Source organism: Bactrocera dorsalis, chromosome 4 (assembly GCF_023373825.1).
Source record: "Bactrocera dorsalis isolate Fly_Bdor chromosome 4, ASM2337382v1, whole genome shotgun sequence".
Taxonomy (NCBI): Eukaryota; Metazoa; Arthropoda; class Insecta; order Diptera; family Tephritidae; genus Bactrocera; species Bactrocera dorsalis.
Genome location: NC_064306.1, coordinates 15327731 through 15345997, shown reverse-complemented (window position 1 = coordinate 15345997; position 18267 = coordinate 15327731). Strand labels below are relative to the sequence as shown.

General features: G+C 34.1%; 1 protein-coding gene across 2 annotated transcripts in view; it reads right to left on the bottom strand.

Moving 5' to 3' along the window:
• Nucleotides 1-18267, bottom strand: part of LOC105233463 (flotillin-2) — a 351794-nt gene that overhangs the window by 33927 nt on the left and 299600 nt on the right. The window contains exons 3-4 of one of the 2 annotated variants that reach the window (XM_049455699.1): nucleotides 16642-16829; nucleotides 7453-7561 (exon numbers count right to left, since the gene is read on the bottom strand). In XM_049455699.1, the coding sequence (XP_049311656.1) occupies nucleotides 7453-7561; nucleotides 16642-16829 (297 nt within the window). Of the gene's footprint in view, nucleotides 1-7452; nucleotides 7592-16641; nucleotides 16830-18267 lie in introns of both variants that reach the window. The other variant, XM_049455698.1, reaches the window with a different exon arrangement.

The following is an 18267-nucleotide window of genomic DNA, read 5'->3' as shown; positions in this document are numbered from 1 at the left end:
AAATAGCAACTCTTGAATATCTACAGGTTGCTCTCTGTCGAAAATGCAGCATTTTTGCATGTTTACATAACCAATGAGTCAGAAATGGGCCTCATCCCTGAACAAAATTTTGCTCGAAAACGTCGGATCTTCTGGAACTTTTCAAGAACACATAGGCGAAGCAATGTGGCTTGGGAAGGTTAAGTGGCTTGGTAAGGTTAAGTGGCATCAGTTCTTGCACAAAATGTATTTTGTACGCTTTCAATTTAAGATCTCGACGTAAAATGGGTCAAGTCGTTCCATACGTCAATCCGAGATGCTGCGAACGGCGCCGAATCGACCCTCTACGGTCTTCGTATACACTCTCAGCTACGGCTGTTATATTTTCTTCACTCCGTGCTGAACGTTAACTATTCGGTCGAATGTTATCCAATATACTGGGTCTCAAGACGCCAATTACGTTGAACGTAAATTTTCGTAATTAAGTTGAACGATTTGTAACGTTTTTCAGGCGAGAGTCTTTAACTGACGAAATGATCTGACGAGAACTGTCAAAAAAGGCTATTGAGAAAAGTTCTTATACTTGGATCGCCCATTATATCTCAAACAGAGACCTGTATTTAGGGTATAAAGTCGGATTTAAGACTTGTGGTATTCAGTATCGGAGGGCTTGGGAGTTTATTATCCGACTTCAGCCATTACTTTTTTGATGTCTTAGTTAGAGTTTTTTATATGTACAGGATTACTAACAACCATGTAATAAATATCCTAGAAAAACTTTAGTTTACCTAACCGCGGCTAAATGTCAGCTAGTCAGTAATTATATCATGCACACCTGGCGAGTTACCACAATAACTAGCATTGTCATTGTTTTATTCAGTGACAACTTAGCACACTAGTGACCTACTCCTTCCTTAGGCAATGAAGAAAATCAATAGCAGTTTTTCTTAAGGGTGCCGCCGGGTAGATCTATATATGACATTGATTTTTGTTGTTTTGTAGGTGTATAAATTATAAACTACTAAAAGCGTTATAAATGATGATAATATAGTATATATACAAATATCGATTACATACATTTTTAAATGTGTATGGAGTAGTAAGGATACAGTTCTCATATAAAATATAATAAATATTTATGTTGTGAAATATATTCTAAGAAGAAACAATAACACAAATAATCGATCTTCAACCGATTTTTTATAACTTTTTTCATTAATAGAAATGCTGTTGTTAACTCGCCTATAATCGCATAAGCGGTGTCTACGTCAGTAAAGAAAAAGAATGGAAATATTAAAAGGGATCCATAAAAGTTACGCGAGTTTAGAATAGTATAAATATAGATTACATAAACCGATTTTTTTGTTCACTAAACTATTTATATCGTCCTACGAGTTTCATTGTAAGTAATGGTCGCGACCTTATACTTTCCTTATCCCTATGTACACAACAATTTGTCTAGCTTGTGACATGTGAGTTGGCGTCATCGTCATGTTTACATTTCAATCGATACTATTCTATTAGACTTATTGTAGCACATCGAGAAGACACAAAACAGAATTTATAACAATTTATTTATTAATGTACGTCAATGACTTTGCCATAAAACAATCACCTTTTGGATACTCAAAGGTACTTATGTTCTTTAAGGACATTTATGGCTGAAATTTATAGCAACGCTGTGGGAAACAGAGGCAGAAAAAGACCTCTACTCCGTTGGAAAGACTAGGTGAAGAAGGGCCTGACCTCACTTGGAATCTCCAACTGTCTGTATGCCGTTGGTAAAACGCCTTTTTTCATTGCTACAAAATATGAAATGCAAAAAAGCACAATTTCGCGAATAATAAGAAAATCGTTACAACAAAAGAAGTTTTTGTTATACACCGAGATGGTCGCGTACGCAAAACGAGCCAAAGGACAGACAATTCAATAGTTCAACTGGCGAAAAAAATCCTGAAATTTAATCATTACAAATAATTAAAGATTTAAATATGCAAATATCCATAAAGAGTAAAAGCTTCCCTAAGAGGTGGTCGTCTCTCGTACAAACCGATAGTTTCGGTAAAAAATAAGGCAAGCGTTTGGAATTCGCTAAAGAGCATCTAAGTTGCCCAATTAGTAAATGGAAAACGGTTCTTTTCAGTCATGAGTCAAAGTTTAACTTAATAGGCAGTGATGGAATGTCTTATGTGCGAAGGCCAGTAAATAAAAGATATAATCCCCGTTATTGCAAGAAAGCAGTTAAGCATAGTGGAGGTCATATAATGATGTAGGGCTGCTTTTCTGCTAACGGAATTGAGCCATTATATAAGATTAATGGGATTATGGATCAATACGACTTCAATTGTATTTTAGAGAGTGTAATGTTGCCCTATGTTTGGTGGGAAATGCCATGCTGTTGAGATTTCCAACTGGACAATGACCTAAAGCACACGGCTAAAGTAGTATCAAGTTTTGGTTTGAACCAAACAGCGTTAAAGTTATGGAAAGGCCAACACAGCCCTCAGATCTCAACCCTATTAAGAACTTAACGGAACTGGTTAACAGGTGTTTAGATTGGACTGAACTTTTTAAAAGACTTCAAGTAGCTTGGAAATCGATTCTGATGAAAATCATAAATAATTTCATTGCCTCAATGCCGAGATGTGCGGAAGTGATAAAAAATTATGGATTTGGAACAAAATATTAGTAAAACCTATTATTTACCTTTGTTTTCAAGAAGTTGCCTATGTTTTGTCCACGTAAGTTAAGAGCGGAAATCAAAATGGTATTCTTATTTCTTTTTTTATGAATGAAAATTTTTGATCAAAAACGTTAAATAAAAGTAAAAATACCAAATTTTAATAATTTCATATTCAATCGGCAGTCTACAAACGTTATTGGTAAAATATATACACTTTTTCTAAACTAATGTATTAGTTACATATGTTATGGCCACCACTGTATATATACATATATAATCAGGAAGACAATGCGAGTTCAAGTCTGGGTGAGTGTCTGTCTGTCCGTCCGCGCAAGCTGTAACTTGATTAAAAATGAAGACTTCTTGATCATCCTTGGAAAAAAAATTAAAGCATGTTCGTAATCGGACCACTGCCCGCCCATAAAACGCCATTAACCGATAATTTATAAAGTGCCATAAATAAGGACTAAAATATGTAAGTATAAAAGTCTAAAGCCACAATAGCTAAATTACTTAAGCACTCCTACCGATACTGAAAAAATTGTTGACATCAGACATCAAATTTTACACCCGAGATGGACGGGAAGCGCGGTAAAAATGGACGATGGGATTGACACTGCCCCCTTTTTGGTGAAATCATACATCTGACCGACCGATTTCGACTACATTTAGTACGTGGTATTCTTCTCAGATTCCTATATGACAGTGCCAAAATGCGCGAAATCGGACTAAAACCTCGCCAGCTTTTGACATAGCACAATTTTAAATTCCACTTGATTCTTTCACTTTCCACACATAGAAATAAGCAATTGATATAACTGGATAAAACTTTGCACTAATACTTAATTCTTTTGAAGTGTCCCACCTTGTGAGCAAAACTTGTCCACATGCAAACAAGACTATTCAAGCCCTCAAATAAAATGGATGAAATCAAGGCAATGTTTCCACCAGTCCCCATATATCAAATATGTGGATTTACAAACATTCCCTTGTCTTTCCATCTTATATATTGGTCAATGTAAGAGTTTTCTACCTAAGCTTTCTCAAAATCTTTAGATCTTATATTATGACTAATATAAATCTTCTTCATTCCATTCCCTTGTCATTTAAATGTGTGGCACTAAAAATAAAACCCTATTATTAAGGAAATTAAATATTTCTGAACTCATTTACTTTCCTGAAGCACTTGTCCATTTAGCTAATTCCTTTTCGCTGCCGTTCTCTAACGCCATTATTGTATGTCAGCGCTGCTCAAATCAAATCTTAGCATTGTAATTAAATTCCATTGTGTTGCGGGAAGACTTGGTTCATTCGCCTGGATAGCATGAAATCGCTTTGGGTTGCTCGTACAATAACACGAGAACAAGCAAGGAAAAAATAATAAAAGTACTTTTATTCGTATATTCAGTCTTTTCTAACTTTGCCTTCCTTCATTGACTGTGCGCCTTTTCTACTTTTATTCTTCGCAATTTTTTTCATCGTCCTGTACGTATTCATATCACCGAACACTCGAATTACATGTATGACCTCCACGCTTTTATCGCCCCGTTTTGTTTCGTTTAATGTTACCCATTTACTTATGGTGTGTGGCTCTTCAACTCGAGTGTTCTTATTCGCAAGTATGTATCTGTTATATCTGTACAGTCGTCTCCACCCCCACCTTTTCTGCTCACATTTAGGTAGGTGCTTATCCTACTTGTATGAATATTGGTCAATCCCGCTTCATTAGTAAGCGCTAATAAATAGTTGCTTAGCGCTACCAGACATTTTGCGGTATTTCATTTAAATGTCTTGTGAAGTTTTAATTAACTTTTGTAACGCAAAAACTCATTTTAGATTTTGTTATTACCGTTAGTACGTGTAGCTTATGAGTATAAATATGTAAGAATATGGTCAAAACATTAAACAATCCTTATAAAAAAATGAAACTATAGTTATTTTTGTGATTCGTTTTTTGTGAGGCTGTTATTTTAATCCAGTTGTATAGGGCCTGATCTTTACGTAATAATCACTTGCCCGGTCTAAAAAGCCTGACTAGTGATGGAATCTTCGAGGGTCATCGATCTCGTAACAAATTTGATGACTGAAGCCTAACTTTGGCGATGAAAAAGGCATCTGCGAAAATAAAAAATAATGACTTATATACAATACTCTAAAATTGTTAAATGAAGCGGCTTTTCAAAGTTGAACTCTTAATTACGCTGAATAGGGGAACACGGAAATTGTTAATACGTTTAGGTTAGATTATGATATCGAATATATATCTAACTTGAACAGCTTAGAACGCCGGTTTATTGTGGTACCTAAAACTCGTAGATCATAATACCATCACAAATCGACAAAGCGCTTTGAGTCTTGAGGCCGGGATCCAACTCGGTCCCATTCTGATGTGAGTGGGGCAAGTGTTACCCTTCTTGGCCGCACATCGGCTTTTGGGAGGGAAAGAAATAATTGATTCAAGCGAAATTTCTAGGGTTTTTGTTGCGTATGTATATTAAACATCATTCACAAATTTTTTGGATACGAAACTTTTGACATTCTGCCTTTGGGAAGCAATTGCCCGATGCATTTCGCATGTGCATTTTTTCGGACGGCGGGCAGGATGCAGGTCGCAATTTCTATCGGAAAAAAAAATTCAAAGAGATTCATATTTTTAAATAATTTATCTTCCAGTTAAACTAAGAACATTCCAAAAAACAATGTAAAATTTTACAAATTTATTAAAAATTGAAAAAAATCAATTTATTTTATTCAAAATAATCTCATTCTGTTTCAATACAGCTTTTTGCAAGATGCAAAAGCATGCTGAACGAGTGTCTTATCTCGTTGGCCGGTATGGCCGCCAGTATGCCGGTGCAAGCCTTTTGAATGGCCTCTACGTCTGCATAACGCTTTCCTTTCATGGGAAAATGCAGTTTTTCGAAAAGGAAAAAGTCGCACGGTGCCATATCAGGTGAATACGGGGAGTGGTTAATGGTTAAAATGTGATTTTTGGCCAAATAATCGGTCACAAGCGCCGATCGATGAGACGGCGCATTATCGTGCAACAAATACCAACTTTAATCTTCGCGATATTTGGGCCGAACACGTCGAATACGGTGCACCAAATGCGATAAATCGATGTTTTGGAGATGTTCAATTCCATTTCCATGAATTTCAATGACGATTTCGGCTGATGTTTGATGAATTCACGCACAGTTTTGATGGAATTTCCGGTGATCACGGACTTTGATTGGCCTACATGTTGATCGTCATTTACGAGTATGTCCTCACGACTTATTTGATAACGTTCAAACCACTTGCGCACTCTGCTACGGGATAAGCAATTATCGTCATAAACTTGAAACGTTTTGGTAAAAGTTTTTCCAATTTTAAAATAAAATTTAACGTTGGCTCTTTGTTCGAACCTCATTTTTGCATCAATAACACAAACACACTGATACTTAAAACGCAATAACTTTACTTCCAATCATGAAATGTCATGAAATTCTCATTGGACAATCGACGAAGAAGAAGATTGAAGATTCTAACGCATAGATGGCGCCACAAGGAGCACTAGGTTCGAAAAGTCCTGTTTACTTTGGAATGCTCCTTGTGTGTTGCACATAACGTTGCCATATATCATAATAAAATGTTATAGAAGTTAAGCATTGACTGTGAAACGCAAACGACTACTATTAGTACTATTATCGATACGTTTTGTTTACTTCAATGGGTATAGTTATAACGGTAGATCCAAGAAAAGGTTCTTTTTTCAATAGCCTTCTTTGGCAGATCAGGCGTGAGACATGTTGAATCATGTCATGTTTTTTTGTTGAGCATTGTTCAGCATTTGATCATGGAAGGACTTACGCTTGAACAACGTTTACAAATCGTTCAACTTTATAACGAAAATTAACGTTCTGTAAGGAATGTGTTTCACGGTCTTCGCAAAACTTATAGTCAACAAAATCAGTCTACTGGGCGTACTATTCCCAAAACCATCACCCTTATTGAAACCAAGCACTCACTATAAGTGAAGCCTTCCTAAGAGACTTTACTTCGCTCCTTGACTGTTTGAGAAGTTCTAAGAAGATCTGATGAGGTCCATTTCTGGCTCAATAGGTAGATAAACAAGCATTTTCGACGAAGAGCTACCTGAAGTGATCCAAAAGCTGTCATATCATTCAGAAAAACAGGGGTTTGGTGTGGTTTGAGAGCCGGTGGAATCATCGATTCATATTTCTTAAAAAAAGAAGCCGGTGAGACCATAACTGTCAATGGAAACCGTTAGCGCGCCTTGATAACCGCCTATTTGATGCCTGAAATCGAAGCTTGTGATCTCGGCGATATTTGTATTTTTCCTGTGGGGATGTAAAGTCTAAAGTCTAATCGGATTAAGACCTTGGAGAAAAACATCACCCGTGTCATTCGCCAGTTACCAGTCGAAATGCTCTAGCCGTGGAATTTGAGGCGTAGCCGGGGCCAACATTTGGAAGGGCTAACCTTCAAAAAATAAATGCCAAAGAATGTTCTTTCGAATGATAATAAATATTCCCCATTAAATTTTAAGTTCATGTGTGTTTTCTTTAAAAAAGTAGGGAATCTCGAAATGGATCACCCTCTTTATCGAAACTTTTTCTAATATAAGTACGTATCGTTAGTAATATTTATTGAAAGTACCAATTCCGAGCACTATTATCTATATGAATTTGGCTTTTAACTTTAACTCAAAATATTGTGATATCTGAGTATGTACCGTTATAGTTAAGTGTTATTTTCAAAATAAGAATTGTTTAATCTAAACTCACCGAGAATGGCACGCAAATGTCCCTCCAATGTTTGCAATATCGTCTGCTTGATCTCCTTAACGCTCTTGCCCAGAAACTGTTCGCTGGCGGTGCCCAATAATTCGTCAGCCTGATGGTGAAAATAATACACGTTCATCATCTGCGCGCAGGCAGAATGTTGTTGTTGTTGATGTTGAAAGGAGATATGTGGATGAGTAAGGGTGTTGGTTGGTTTTTGGTTGTTTGATTGATTGGTATTTGTTGTTGGTTTTGTTGGTTGGTGGTGGTTTATGATGAAGTTTTTAGATGGTTGAATACGTTTTTGTTTTTTTTTTTTGGTTTTTATTTTTGATTATAATTTTGTTGGTAACAGCAAAAGAGAGAGAAGAAAAAAGAAAAGAACATTTAAAAGCTGAACAACGGTAATTTTAAAAGTAAAACAACAAATTACTATACAACAATTTATTACTATAAGTTAATATAGAACTATAAATACACAAAATTAGATTGATTACGTAACAATTTTAGTATCGAATGACAAATGTGAGTATTTTTTTTCTAAATGAGAAGCACCAATTGAACGACGCAATGAGACTTTTACAAATGACCTTTATGAATGGATATACAAAAAAAAACAGCCATTTCGTCATAAATGACAACAATAACAATTTATTATTACCATATTTACATACAATAACAACAATGCATAGAGATATATGAATTATATTAAATGTGATTTGGATTTTTACAAATGCAGATGAGATTGCCAATAATATTCGATGCAGTTGGCGGCAAGCATCCTTACAGCATATACACTAGGCATCAAATGAAAGTAACTATAAATGAAATATGTATATACTGGCAACCTCAGATCATTCATTTACTTCCTACATTCTCGCTTGAGAATAAATTCATAAAGCATTTTATGTAGATGTACCGTTATGTAAATAAAAGGTTGGAGTAATATTTGTACTTATTATTTAGACGCAAATAATACTCGTATTTACTCCATCGAGAGTGATTAGTCTTCGCTGGAGTGCCTATGAGTGCACTTCAAATGAAAGTATAATTTTAGTTTCGGTTCATTTCTTCCAAGGTAAAACTGAATTTTACTACAGATTTAATACATTTGTATTTATTAAGGGAATCTCTGTTATGGTGAAAAAATATAAAAAATATAAAAAAATTGAAGAGAATCGGATCTTAATTGTAGAAGATGGGTGAAACTTATCAAAACATATATGAAAAATATTCCATTTCTATCAGAGAGGCAAGAAGAAAGATTTTTGAATACTCCAAGAGAAGGAAGACACGCAAGACTCAATACGGTGGAGGTACAAAGTCCAAAATTTCTACACACGCTGAACGACTTGTACGAAGAAAAGCTCCTGAAAACCCTGAAATTTCATAGAGGGAGTTGATTGGAAGTTTTGGTTTGTATGTTTTCATTAGTACAATGAAAAGAAAACTACAAACATTTGGTTTTAAAAACTCTGTCGCAAAAAATGACCTATGTTTTCCATTCCGAGTAGGAAAAAAGGACTAGAATTTGCAAAATAATATCCAAATGTGGCAACTATATTTTGATATAAAGTAATTCAAATTCGAGCTAAGGAATTAAACAACATGCAAGGAAATGTGGTGTAAACCTTCTGATCGCTTAAAACCACAGTGCATACAATCATCAGTTAAGCATGGAGTGTGTTCTGTCATGGTTTGGGGCTATTTCTCACAATTTGGTGTAGGTAGTGTATTTAAAATCGATGAACGAATGACGGGTGCTGAAATTTTGAAAATAAATGCGGAACAAGTGAACTTGTGGTCGTTTATCTTCCAATAAGATAACGACCCTCAACGCACATTTCGCCTGACTACTCGCTTTTTTTGAAGAATGCTTAAAGAAAAACTGGCCTGGCCATCGTATTTAAATCCAAATATGTGGTTTATTTTTCATTCCAAAATACCAAAAAGCAGCTGTACAAACTTGGAATAATTTTTCTTAGAGACGTAGCGTCAACTTGACATTATTCCAATCAAAATATATGAAAATTTGGTTCGAGGCATGCCAAAACGTCTTCGTGCAGGAATTCAAAATAAAGAAGGCAATATTAATTACTAAATTTACTTTTATACCAAACGTTTTGTTTTCAAAATTTAAACTTTCATTTGACCACTTTTGTTTAAGAGTCCTTTTTTAAAGTATAACAAAATGTTTTTCTTTCTATTCCGGGGAAAAAATATATTAATTTATAATTTTTTACTTAAATACCTATGTAAATGTCATATTAATGTATGAATTATTAATTGTTTATTTTAATAAAACTGCATTGAAATAACGTCTGTGAAATTTATACTTTCATTTGATGCCTAGTGTAGTGTAGCTAGACATAGCATGTTTGCAATTCTCAGCGAGCAGTGCGCAATATTTATTAGTTGTAAATTATTGTCTATGTAGGGAAGAAGTGTAAAACGCTCCTCTAATACAGAGGCGTTGGCCGGTTCTGCTACAATGGTACTGCTCAATTCAATCTTCTGACCTCAACCCTATTGAAAACCTTTGGACTCATATAAAAAAATGTAGAATGGAACACCCAATGGAACTGTGAACAAAAATAGTAAGACTTTTTATTTTAATTTTGTCGAAATATTTTTTTTAGGTTGGTATGACTGTCACTGACATTTGTGCTAAATGTCACATCAAAAGAATCATTAGTGTTTAGTATTGGCCTTCGTGTATAATGATTTGTCGTGAGCAAGTGTTGATTATTCAAAGACGATCGAGAATGCTTTGAAGACGAAACATGACCAGGACGGTCATCAACATCAACTGAAGATCAACACGTCAATAAATTAAAGGAATTGATGATGGAAAATCGTTGATTAACAGGTCAGAAATCTTACTGGTATCGTTGGAATATCGGAAGGATCATAATTTTGAACCACCATTTTGAAAGATCATTTGGGACTAAGAAAAGTGAAACCACGATTGGTTCCAAAATCACGAAATTTTTTCGAAAAACAACGTCGTGTTAACGTCTGTGAAACAATGCTTTCCGACTACCAGGATGCCATGAAATAACCGATTTGGAAGGTCGAGCGGTCCCAGTACTTGCATTAGCTGTATTTTGTACTCTTTGAACTTGAGATCTCGACATAAAATACGCTAAGTCGTTCCATAAGTCAGTCCGAGTTGCTGCGAACGACGCCGAATACACTCTTCCCGGTGTTCTTGCACACTCTCAGCTACGGCTGCTATTTCTATTTTCTTCACCGCGTGCTAGACGTAGACTATTCGGTCGAATATTATCCAATAATTAATTTTGGGTGATGGTGTTACGAATAGTCCGCTCAGTAGACCGTTTATGTTGACCATAAGTTGAACAAGCGCTTGAAACACTTTTTTTTACAAAACTTGAATTTTTGTAATAAAGTTGAATGATTTTTAAACGTTGTTCAGACGAAGTACCAAACAATACTGAACATAAGTAACATGACAGCTCAACACGAATCACGTGATATTCTCTAAAAATGCTTTTGAAAAAAGTACCTCTACTTAGATCAACCGTTATCTTTTTATACCTTCCTTTTTTTAGAAATGCACCTGTGAAGGGTATTATAGCTTCTGTGCAGTCGAAATTAACGTGTATTCTTTTTATTATGTGATTATGTATTCGTTTGAATAATTTTTCTAGTTTCTTTGTCCGGTTTGTTTAACAAATTATCTAAAGATCCATTTAATAAGCTGTTGGTTGCCAATCAGTCACCTCTACAATGTGCCCTACAGAAATGTTGTTTTTCGTTTGATCTCTCGCCATAAACTTGAAAGAGTTAAACTATGACTTAGACATTTTTAAATTTGAGCTTAACGTACAAATTGAGCCCTATAGTAGTAGAATTCAGCGCAGTAGGCGGATTTTGTTTTGTTCTAAGCAAAATTGTAAATCTTCAGACAAACAAGTTTCATACTCTGGTTTTTGTTCAATTTCCCAGACGGGATAAGTTTACTTAAATATTGATTTAGCTATGTGAAACATCGTTAAATTTATGTAATTATTTGGTACTGAAATTATGCGACAGCGTTTTTTTAAGGGGTCAGTAGGGTAATCTTTAAAAAAAAAAGGCCCATAAATAATAATATGCTCGCCGTTCGGAGCGCTCGTAGTGCACACCTCAAACTTTAAACGCGATTTTTTCAAAACTGGCGGACTTTTTTAAACTAGCGGACATGATTCCGGTCGAACTACTCAACCGATTTGCTTTTTTTTTCTTTTAATGTTCTCAAAACGCTTAGCCATCGTTCCTACTAGATTCATAATTTTTTATAATTTATTGACAATGTTATGACAAAAATTATGTAAAAAACATGGAAAAAAATTTAAAAAAAACGTTAATTACTTTTTTATTTATCAACATTTTTTCATGATTCTAGTAGGGACTATAACCATTCACGTATATTTTAAGAATAAATTGGGTTTTTGGGTTTGAGATGACCCAAATATGAGAAATCGTAACTGCCAGTGAAAAAAAACGCATCTCATTCACCCAGACATTTCTCCGACAGATGTCATCAAAAAATTCCGAAAAAATTTGTTTATACACTCCACGATATACCTCATGATATGTGAAAAAAGTTCTATTGTAGAATAAAAATTTCTATGAAAAAAATGTCAAAAAAACAGGCCAGATTACCCTACTGACCCCTTAATATACCTAAATGTTGAATTTTGAAATGGCGCTTTGTGCACGAAATAATTTTGTATGGGCGTAATCTTATGGCTCCCCCCATTGGTAGTTAAACACAATTTCTTTAAGATTAAGTAATAAAATAATGCATTATGAATGTGAACATGTTTATGTGATGATCTCAGAATAATTTACAACATTTTAATACAAAAATGTGCACAAATACATACAGAGCACGCAAGGATAACAAAAACAAAAAACGTTTCCTTCCAATTTCACATTAAAGTTTTAAAGCTGCATGAATCAGAAAACACATATATATATATATACATAATATGTTCAAAATAAATTATTAGAATAAAAATAAAATTGAAAAGAAAAGAAAATAGACATACCTTAATCAATTGAATTTTCATTAGCGCTCATTTGCTTTTTACTTGGAAATCAAAACACTCCAACGCTCATTTACCGATATGAAAATTAAAAATATAAATAAAATTAAAGTAAAAACTCTTTACTTGGAATGTGTATTTATTTAACGCAAAATAGATTAAGTAATTATTTTAAATATAAAATAAATATTTAGGGATAAACAAAATATTATCTTAAATAAATAGTATATCCAAATAGTATATATGAGTAGGTGTAGTATGTAGTATGTATTTAAGTATGTATATAATAATTGATTCTTTCAGAAGATGAGATTGATATTAGAAAAATGTACTTTGAGAAAGATATGGGAAAGTTCCGGACTACTTTTCAGTTCAAATATGAACCCTCATAAAGCGGAACAGCTGATCTTAGTTCGAAAATTCGAAATTACTTTGACCTTATTTACTTCATTGGTGGAGACTCTAATAGTGAAGTTTTAGAATTTTTTTATAATGGTATGAAAGATCTAATTTATACAACTTACCAAAAAGCAAAACGACTTACATTGAAAAAGAAAAATAAATCAATTTTTGGATCATAATGATGAAAGATTTAATTGACATTATAATGGTATAATACTGAACATTCTCGGCGCTTTATACAATTTTAAGCACACTTTGCCTTGATTTATAGCAAGGGGAATATATAAACATGTTCATAAAATAGCGGTCAGGGAAATGCTACCAATAGAACTTTTCTGGGCGTAAAGCACGAAATAAACTTTTTATAAAATAATATTAGGGGTATTCTCTTGCTCTTGCAAGATTGCAGATTGCAAAAATACTACACCGAAATATACAAGGGCACGAGAGCACCCATTGCAGAATCTAGTGATACATGAGCGACTGATTCAGTCAATTTATTGTAAATGACTATTGTGCATGCCTATTGTGAATTGGCGCACCTTCTGCATACATTTTTAACAAAGAAACTGTAACAAATCTTTGCAATTTAAATAAAAATTATAAAATCTATTTAAAACTTACGTTCCCCAACAATTTAACGTCAAAATATGACTTTATGTAAAATGGCAACTACAACAGGGTTGCAATTTTATTTTTGCGTGACATTGCACGCTAATATACACGGGTTTTGGTCTGACATATTTCACAGCCCTTGCAAATATTTTTCTGCGTGTGTTTGTTGTTGTGCCGTTGTAAATTTGCAATGCTTGCACCGTGCACCGGGTTTTGCAAGAGCAAGAGAATACCCCTATTGTTATAACTGATGATATTTATGAATAAAACTAAAATACCCCAATTTCATCTTCCCTCACTAAATGGTACAAGAATTTCTCTGTTTCTATCTATCTACTGGTTTCGAAAATTGAACTGGAAAATAAATATTCAAGCGAATTAAAGAGAAAAGCTACCCGTAGACAAACGTTAATGGCAGGAATGTAGGAAGGCTCTTTAAGCTCACTAGCAGGTCAACTTCAATTGTTCACAAATACGGTTCCCGGTCGCAGGAGCATTTTCAGCACAGAAAAAGCAGACGAGTTCGCCAAGGAGCCTCTATATGAATTCGAGGCAGAAATGAAAAAGTGCTAAATGCAAGAAGCAAAACAGATAAGCTCAAAATATGACAGGACAAACCTAATCTAACCCTAATGGAGTCCGTAGGGGCGGCACTCTTTCCTACCTACTTGGTAAAAAGAAGTATCATGTAAGGTTTGCAATTCTCAAGTAAAAAAAACTTTTTACACATTGCGAGAAAACTAAACTTAACTTCAGTAATTTAAATTTTTAACGCAACCCAATATCTAACATAAAGTTCCTTTAAAAATAATTACATTTATTCTAAGTCTACTGACTGGAGCAATATATAGAGTTTGGACAGATGGAACACCACAACGAAGTACGCTCTTTACGAAGAGCTGTAACTGGAGGTAAGAAAACTTAAACCAAATAAGTTATATGGACCAGACGGCAGACGCACTAAAGGTAATAGCCGAAAACTGCCCAAATGTTTAGCACCAGCCTCAAAGCCGGCTTTTTCAAGAAAAGTAGGAAAAGACATCATATCATATGAGGACTATAACAGAGACTCTGAAAACACAAACGATTATCAATTACCCCGCTGTAAGCTTTGACACCAAGCTTACCTACTGGGCACAAGTTCATAATTCGATATTTAAGATATATAAAAATATCACCCTAAAAATATTTTTCAAAATTCAAATTATTTTCGAAGTTATAGCCGTTTTAGTGTCGTGGCAATCGGATTGGTTTATCAGAAGACGAATCTTCAAAAGAGCTTTTCTCGAAACTACTTTTTTTGATGTGGTGGACATGACATCTTTAGTTCTACTTATCTGATTCCTTTGATCTTTGTTAAAAAATCTTTGTTATACTTGTCTTTATCTCTGCATCTCAAAAAATTGAGTACATTTTTTTTTAAGTCGACGCCATTTTGTGAATTTTTTTTTTCTTTCGCAAAGGCCAATTCGATAGCGACGTCTTTAAAAACTGGAGGGTAAAAATGTTTTTTACTTTTTATCATAGTTCGAAAAATGTTTTAATTTTAATTTAGACGTTTAGACCAAAAAACACCACTGAGGAAAAATAAAAGACGTCCATCGACTGACTAGTATTCAACAGAAAGAAAATGTGGAATGTTGAGGAAACAAGGAACAAGGAAAGATTGAATGAAAGGTTGGAGCGTGGCGAACTCGTTGGGAGTAGGGAGGTCATAGCACATGTACATCAAAAATATAATATAAAATAGTAATTCAGCAGGAATATTCTTAAAAGCCGTCATGTATAGACAACGACGCAGTGAGGACGACGCTGATCACACGTTTTTTAAATGCATACACTGGCAAACAGGGCGAAATAGACTATGTACACACTTTGGTCAGCCCCCTCAATGCTTCAAAATTAGAAAAAACTGGAAGAACGTGAAAAATTAGATTGAAATTGTTGTACGATAAAAAAGCGGCATCTGGATGCAGGTAAGGGCAGGTAAGTCTCAAGCCGCGAGATATGGAACGCCTCTTAGAAGAAATGTGGAAGCATATCATTGCTGTGACAACATATGATGATGCGAAAGGCATTTTTCTATTCCTCATTTGGAACAAATATACAAAAAAAATAGCTAATGGTAACTTTGATATGACCACTACTGTATACACCATAGAGGAGCAGTTTAGAAAAAAGCAATTATTAAGCTTTAAACAATATCAGTCCTAATATTATTTTTTTAGAAAATGATTTCTTGTGACGACTTATGAAAAATACACACAAAAAGTAAATGATACTCGTAATAATAATAATAAAAATAAACATTTAAATAAATATAAAATTGTAATAGGTTATATAGCCATTACACTTCAACTTATTAACTTCTAAGCAAAAGCATAGTTAGCTATACTTAGTAACTAGTACAGTAATTGAACAAAGTACGAATCATGATGAGAAAATTTAGACTTGCGTGAGTGAGACACAATGAACCGTAAATTTACTGAAACATTTAATAGATATGTATATTAAATAGAAAAATTAAATAAAAAAATTTCAACTTACTTTGTAATTTCTATTTTTTCTAGGCTTTTTACGCTACATAGATTTAAATTTTTAATCATTATATTTTATTGTTGTTGTACAAATAATAATGAAGAAGAATTTATTAATAAAATACGGGATAAATCAATAATATTTTATTAAATATACACAAATAACTGTTTTTAGCTAAAGTAAATAAATTCGTAAAAAAATTAATACACGCTCATTTTTGATAATTTACGATACTTAGAAGATATGCATATGTTTAGATTAATTCTAGCATGCCGTTTTCTGTATCAAGCCTCTCAGTTATATAATACCCAGCAGACGACTAGAGAAAATATTATATATGTATAAAGTATTTATTTCACTAAGTTCTCAGCTTAACAGTAAATCAAAACATAACTGTTCAATTTCATTTACCAAATCGGAAATCTAAGCTAAAAAGCGCTACATATCTTTAAGAAATTATACAAAAATAATATTAAAGTGAAATAATGTAAATTAATATAATTCTTATATTCCTTCGAAGCATATTCGAATTGTTGTTGGCAAATTAGAGCGAGCGATGCGTGATATTTCTTCAACATACCTTCATGATTTTGCATTGAGCGACACCGGTTACAGTTAATGGCACACCCTGTGCCGTCTCGACATTCTCGCACATGGGGTTGAGTGTCATCACCTCGAGCGACAGGCGTTGCACGTCTGTGACCAGCCACCAGGCCCATGCCCAACCACCGACAATAGTGCGCTTTTTGGTGGAACCACAGCAACCACCTGCGGGGAGAAAATTTGTTATTGTAGCAATTCCATTTTGTTATCGATAAATTATAATAAATTTGGAAAACTAACTTATATATAACTTAAATATTTGAAGTTAATGATTTGAAGCAACTCGATATGGATTGCTAAATGTGTATACATATATACAAGGAGATTTCCAAAGTAGACAAGACTTAAAAAAAAAAACAGAACAAATGGTTTTTTCGGCAAAATCAATTTATTTTATTCAAAACAGTCTTCTTTTGCTTCAATACAGCTTTTTGCATGGTCCAAAAGCATGTCGAACGAGCGTTTTAGCTCGTTGGCCTGTAAGGCCGCCAGTATGCCGGTGCAAGCCTTTTATATGGCCTCTAAGTCTGCATAACGCTTTCCTTTCATGAGCAAATGCATTTTTCTGAAAGAAGGAAGTCACACGTTGCCATATCAGGTGAATACGGAGAGTGGTTAATGATTAAAATGTGATTTTTGGTCAAATAATCGTCCTTCGAATGTTGGATTCTGAGTAATTCTTGGTCGTCAGTCAATTTGTGCGGAACAAACCGTGCACACACCTTTCGTAAGCCCAAATATTTGGCCAAAATGCGATAAATCGAAGTTTTGGAGATGTTCAATTCCATTTTCATGAATTTCAATGGTGATTTCGGCTGAATTCACGCACAATTTCGATGGAATTTCCGGTGATCACGAATTTTGATTGGCCCACATGTTGATCGTCATTTATGTCCACACGACCACTTTGAAAACGTTGAAACCACTCGTGGACTCTGCTACGGGATAGGCAGTCATCACCATAAACTTGTTTCACCAATTGAAACGTTTCGGTAAAAGTTTTACAAGTTTTAAAACAAAATTTAATGTTGGCTTTAATTTCGAAGCTCGTTTTCGCACCGATAACACAAACATAAAGACACTTAAAACGCAATAACTTCACTTCCAATCGATGAAATGTCATAAATTCTCACTGAACAATCGATAAAGTCGACATATAGTTGGCGCCAGCAGGGGGCACTAGATTCAAAAAGTCCTGTTTACTTTGGAATACACCTTGTAAATTGGAAATTTACTCACTTAACAAGAAAGTACTCATGGTAAAAATTTATCGATAAATATGACAACTTATGGATTTTTTTCTATAAACAAATAATACAATAGACTTATAGACTGTAGTTGTTATCGACAAAGTAGTTGAAAATTATTCATTGATGGCAAATTTATTCTCCCGAGGAAAAGTTACTCATAGAAAAATATTTATAATAAAAATGGAAAAATTGACGAAAAATTAATCGATAAATATGCCAACTTCTCGTTTTTTTCAAACATAGATTACCAAATTAATCAATAGACCACGATTTATCTATTATTTTTGAAATGCTTTTGATTATTGAATTAATATGTAGTTATTATCATATATTACATTTCTAATCCTGCAATA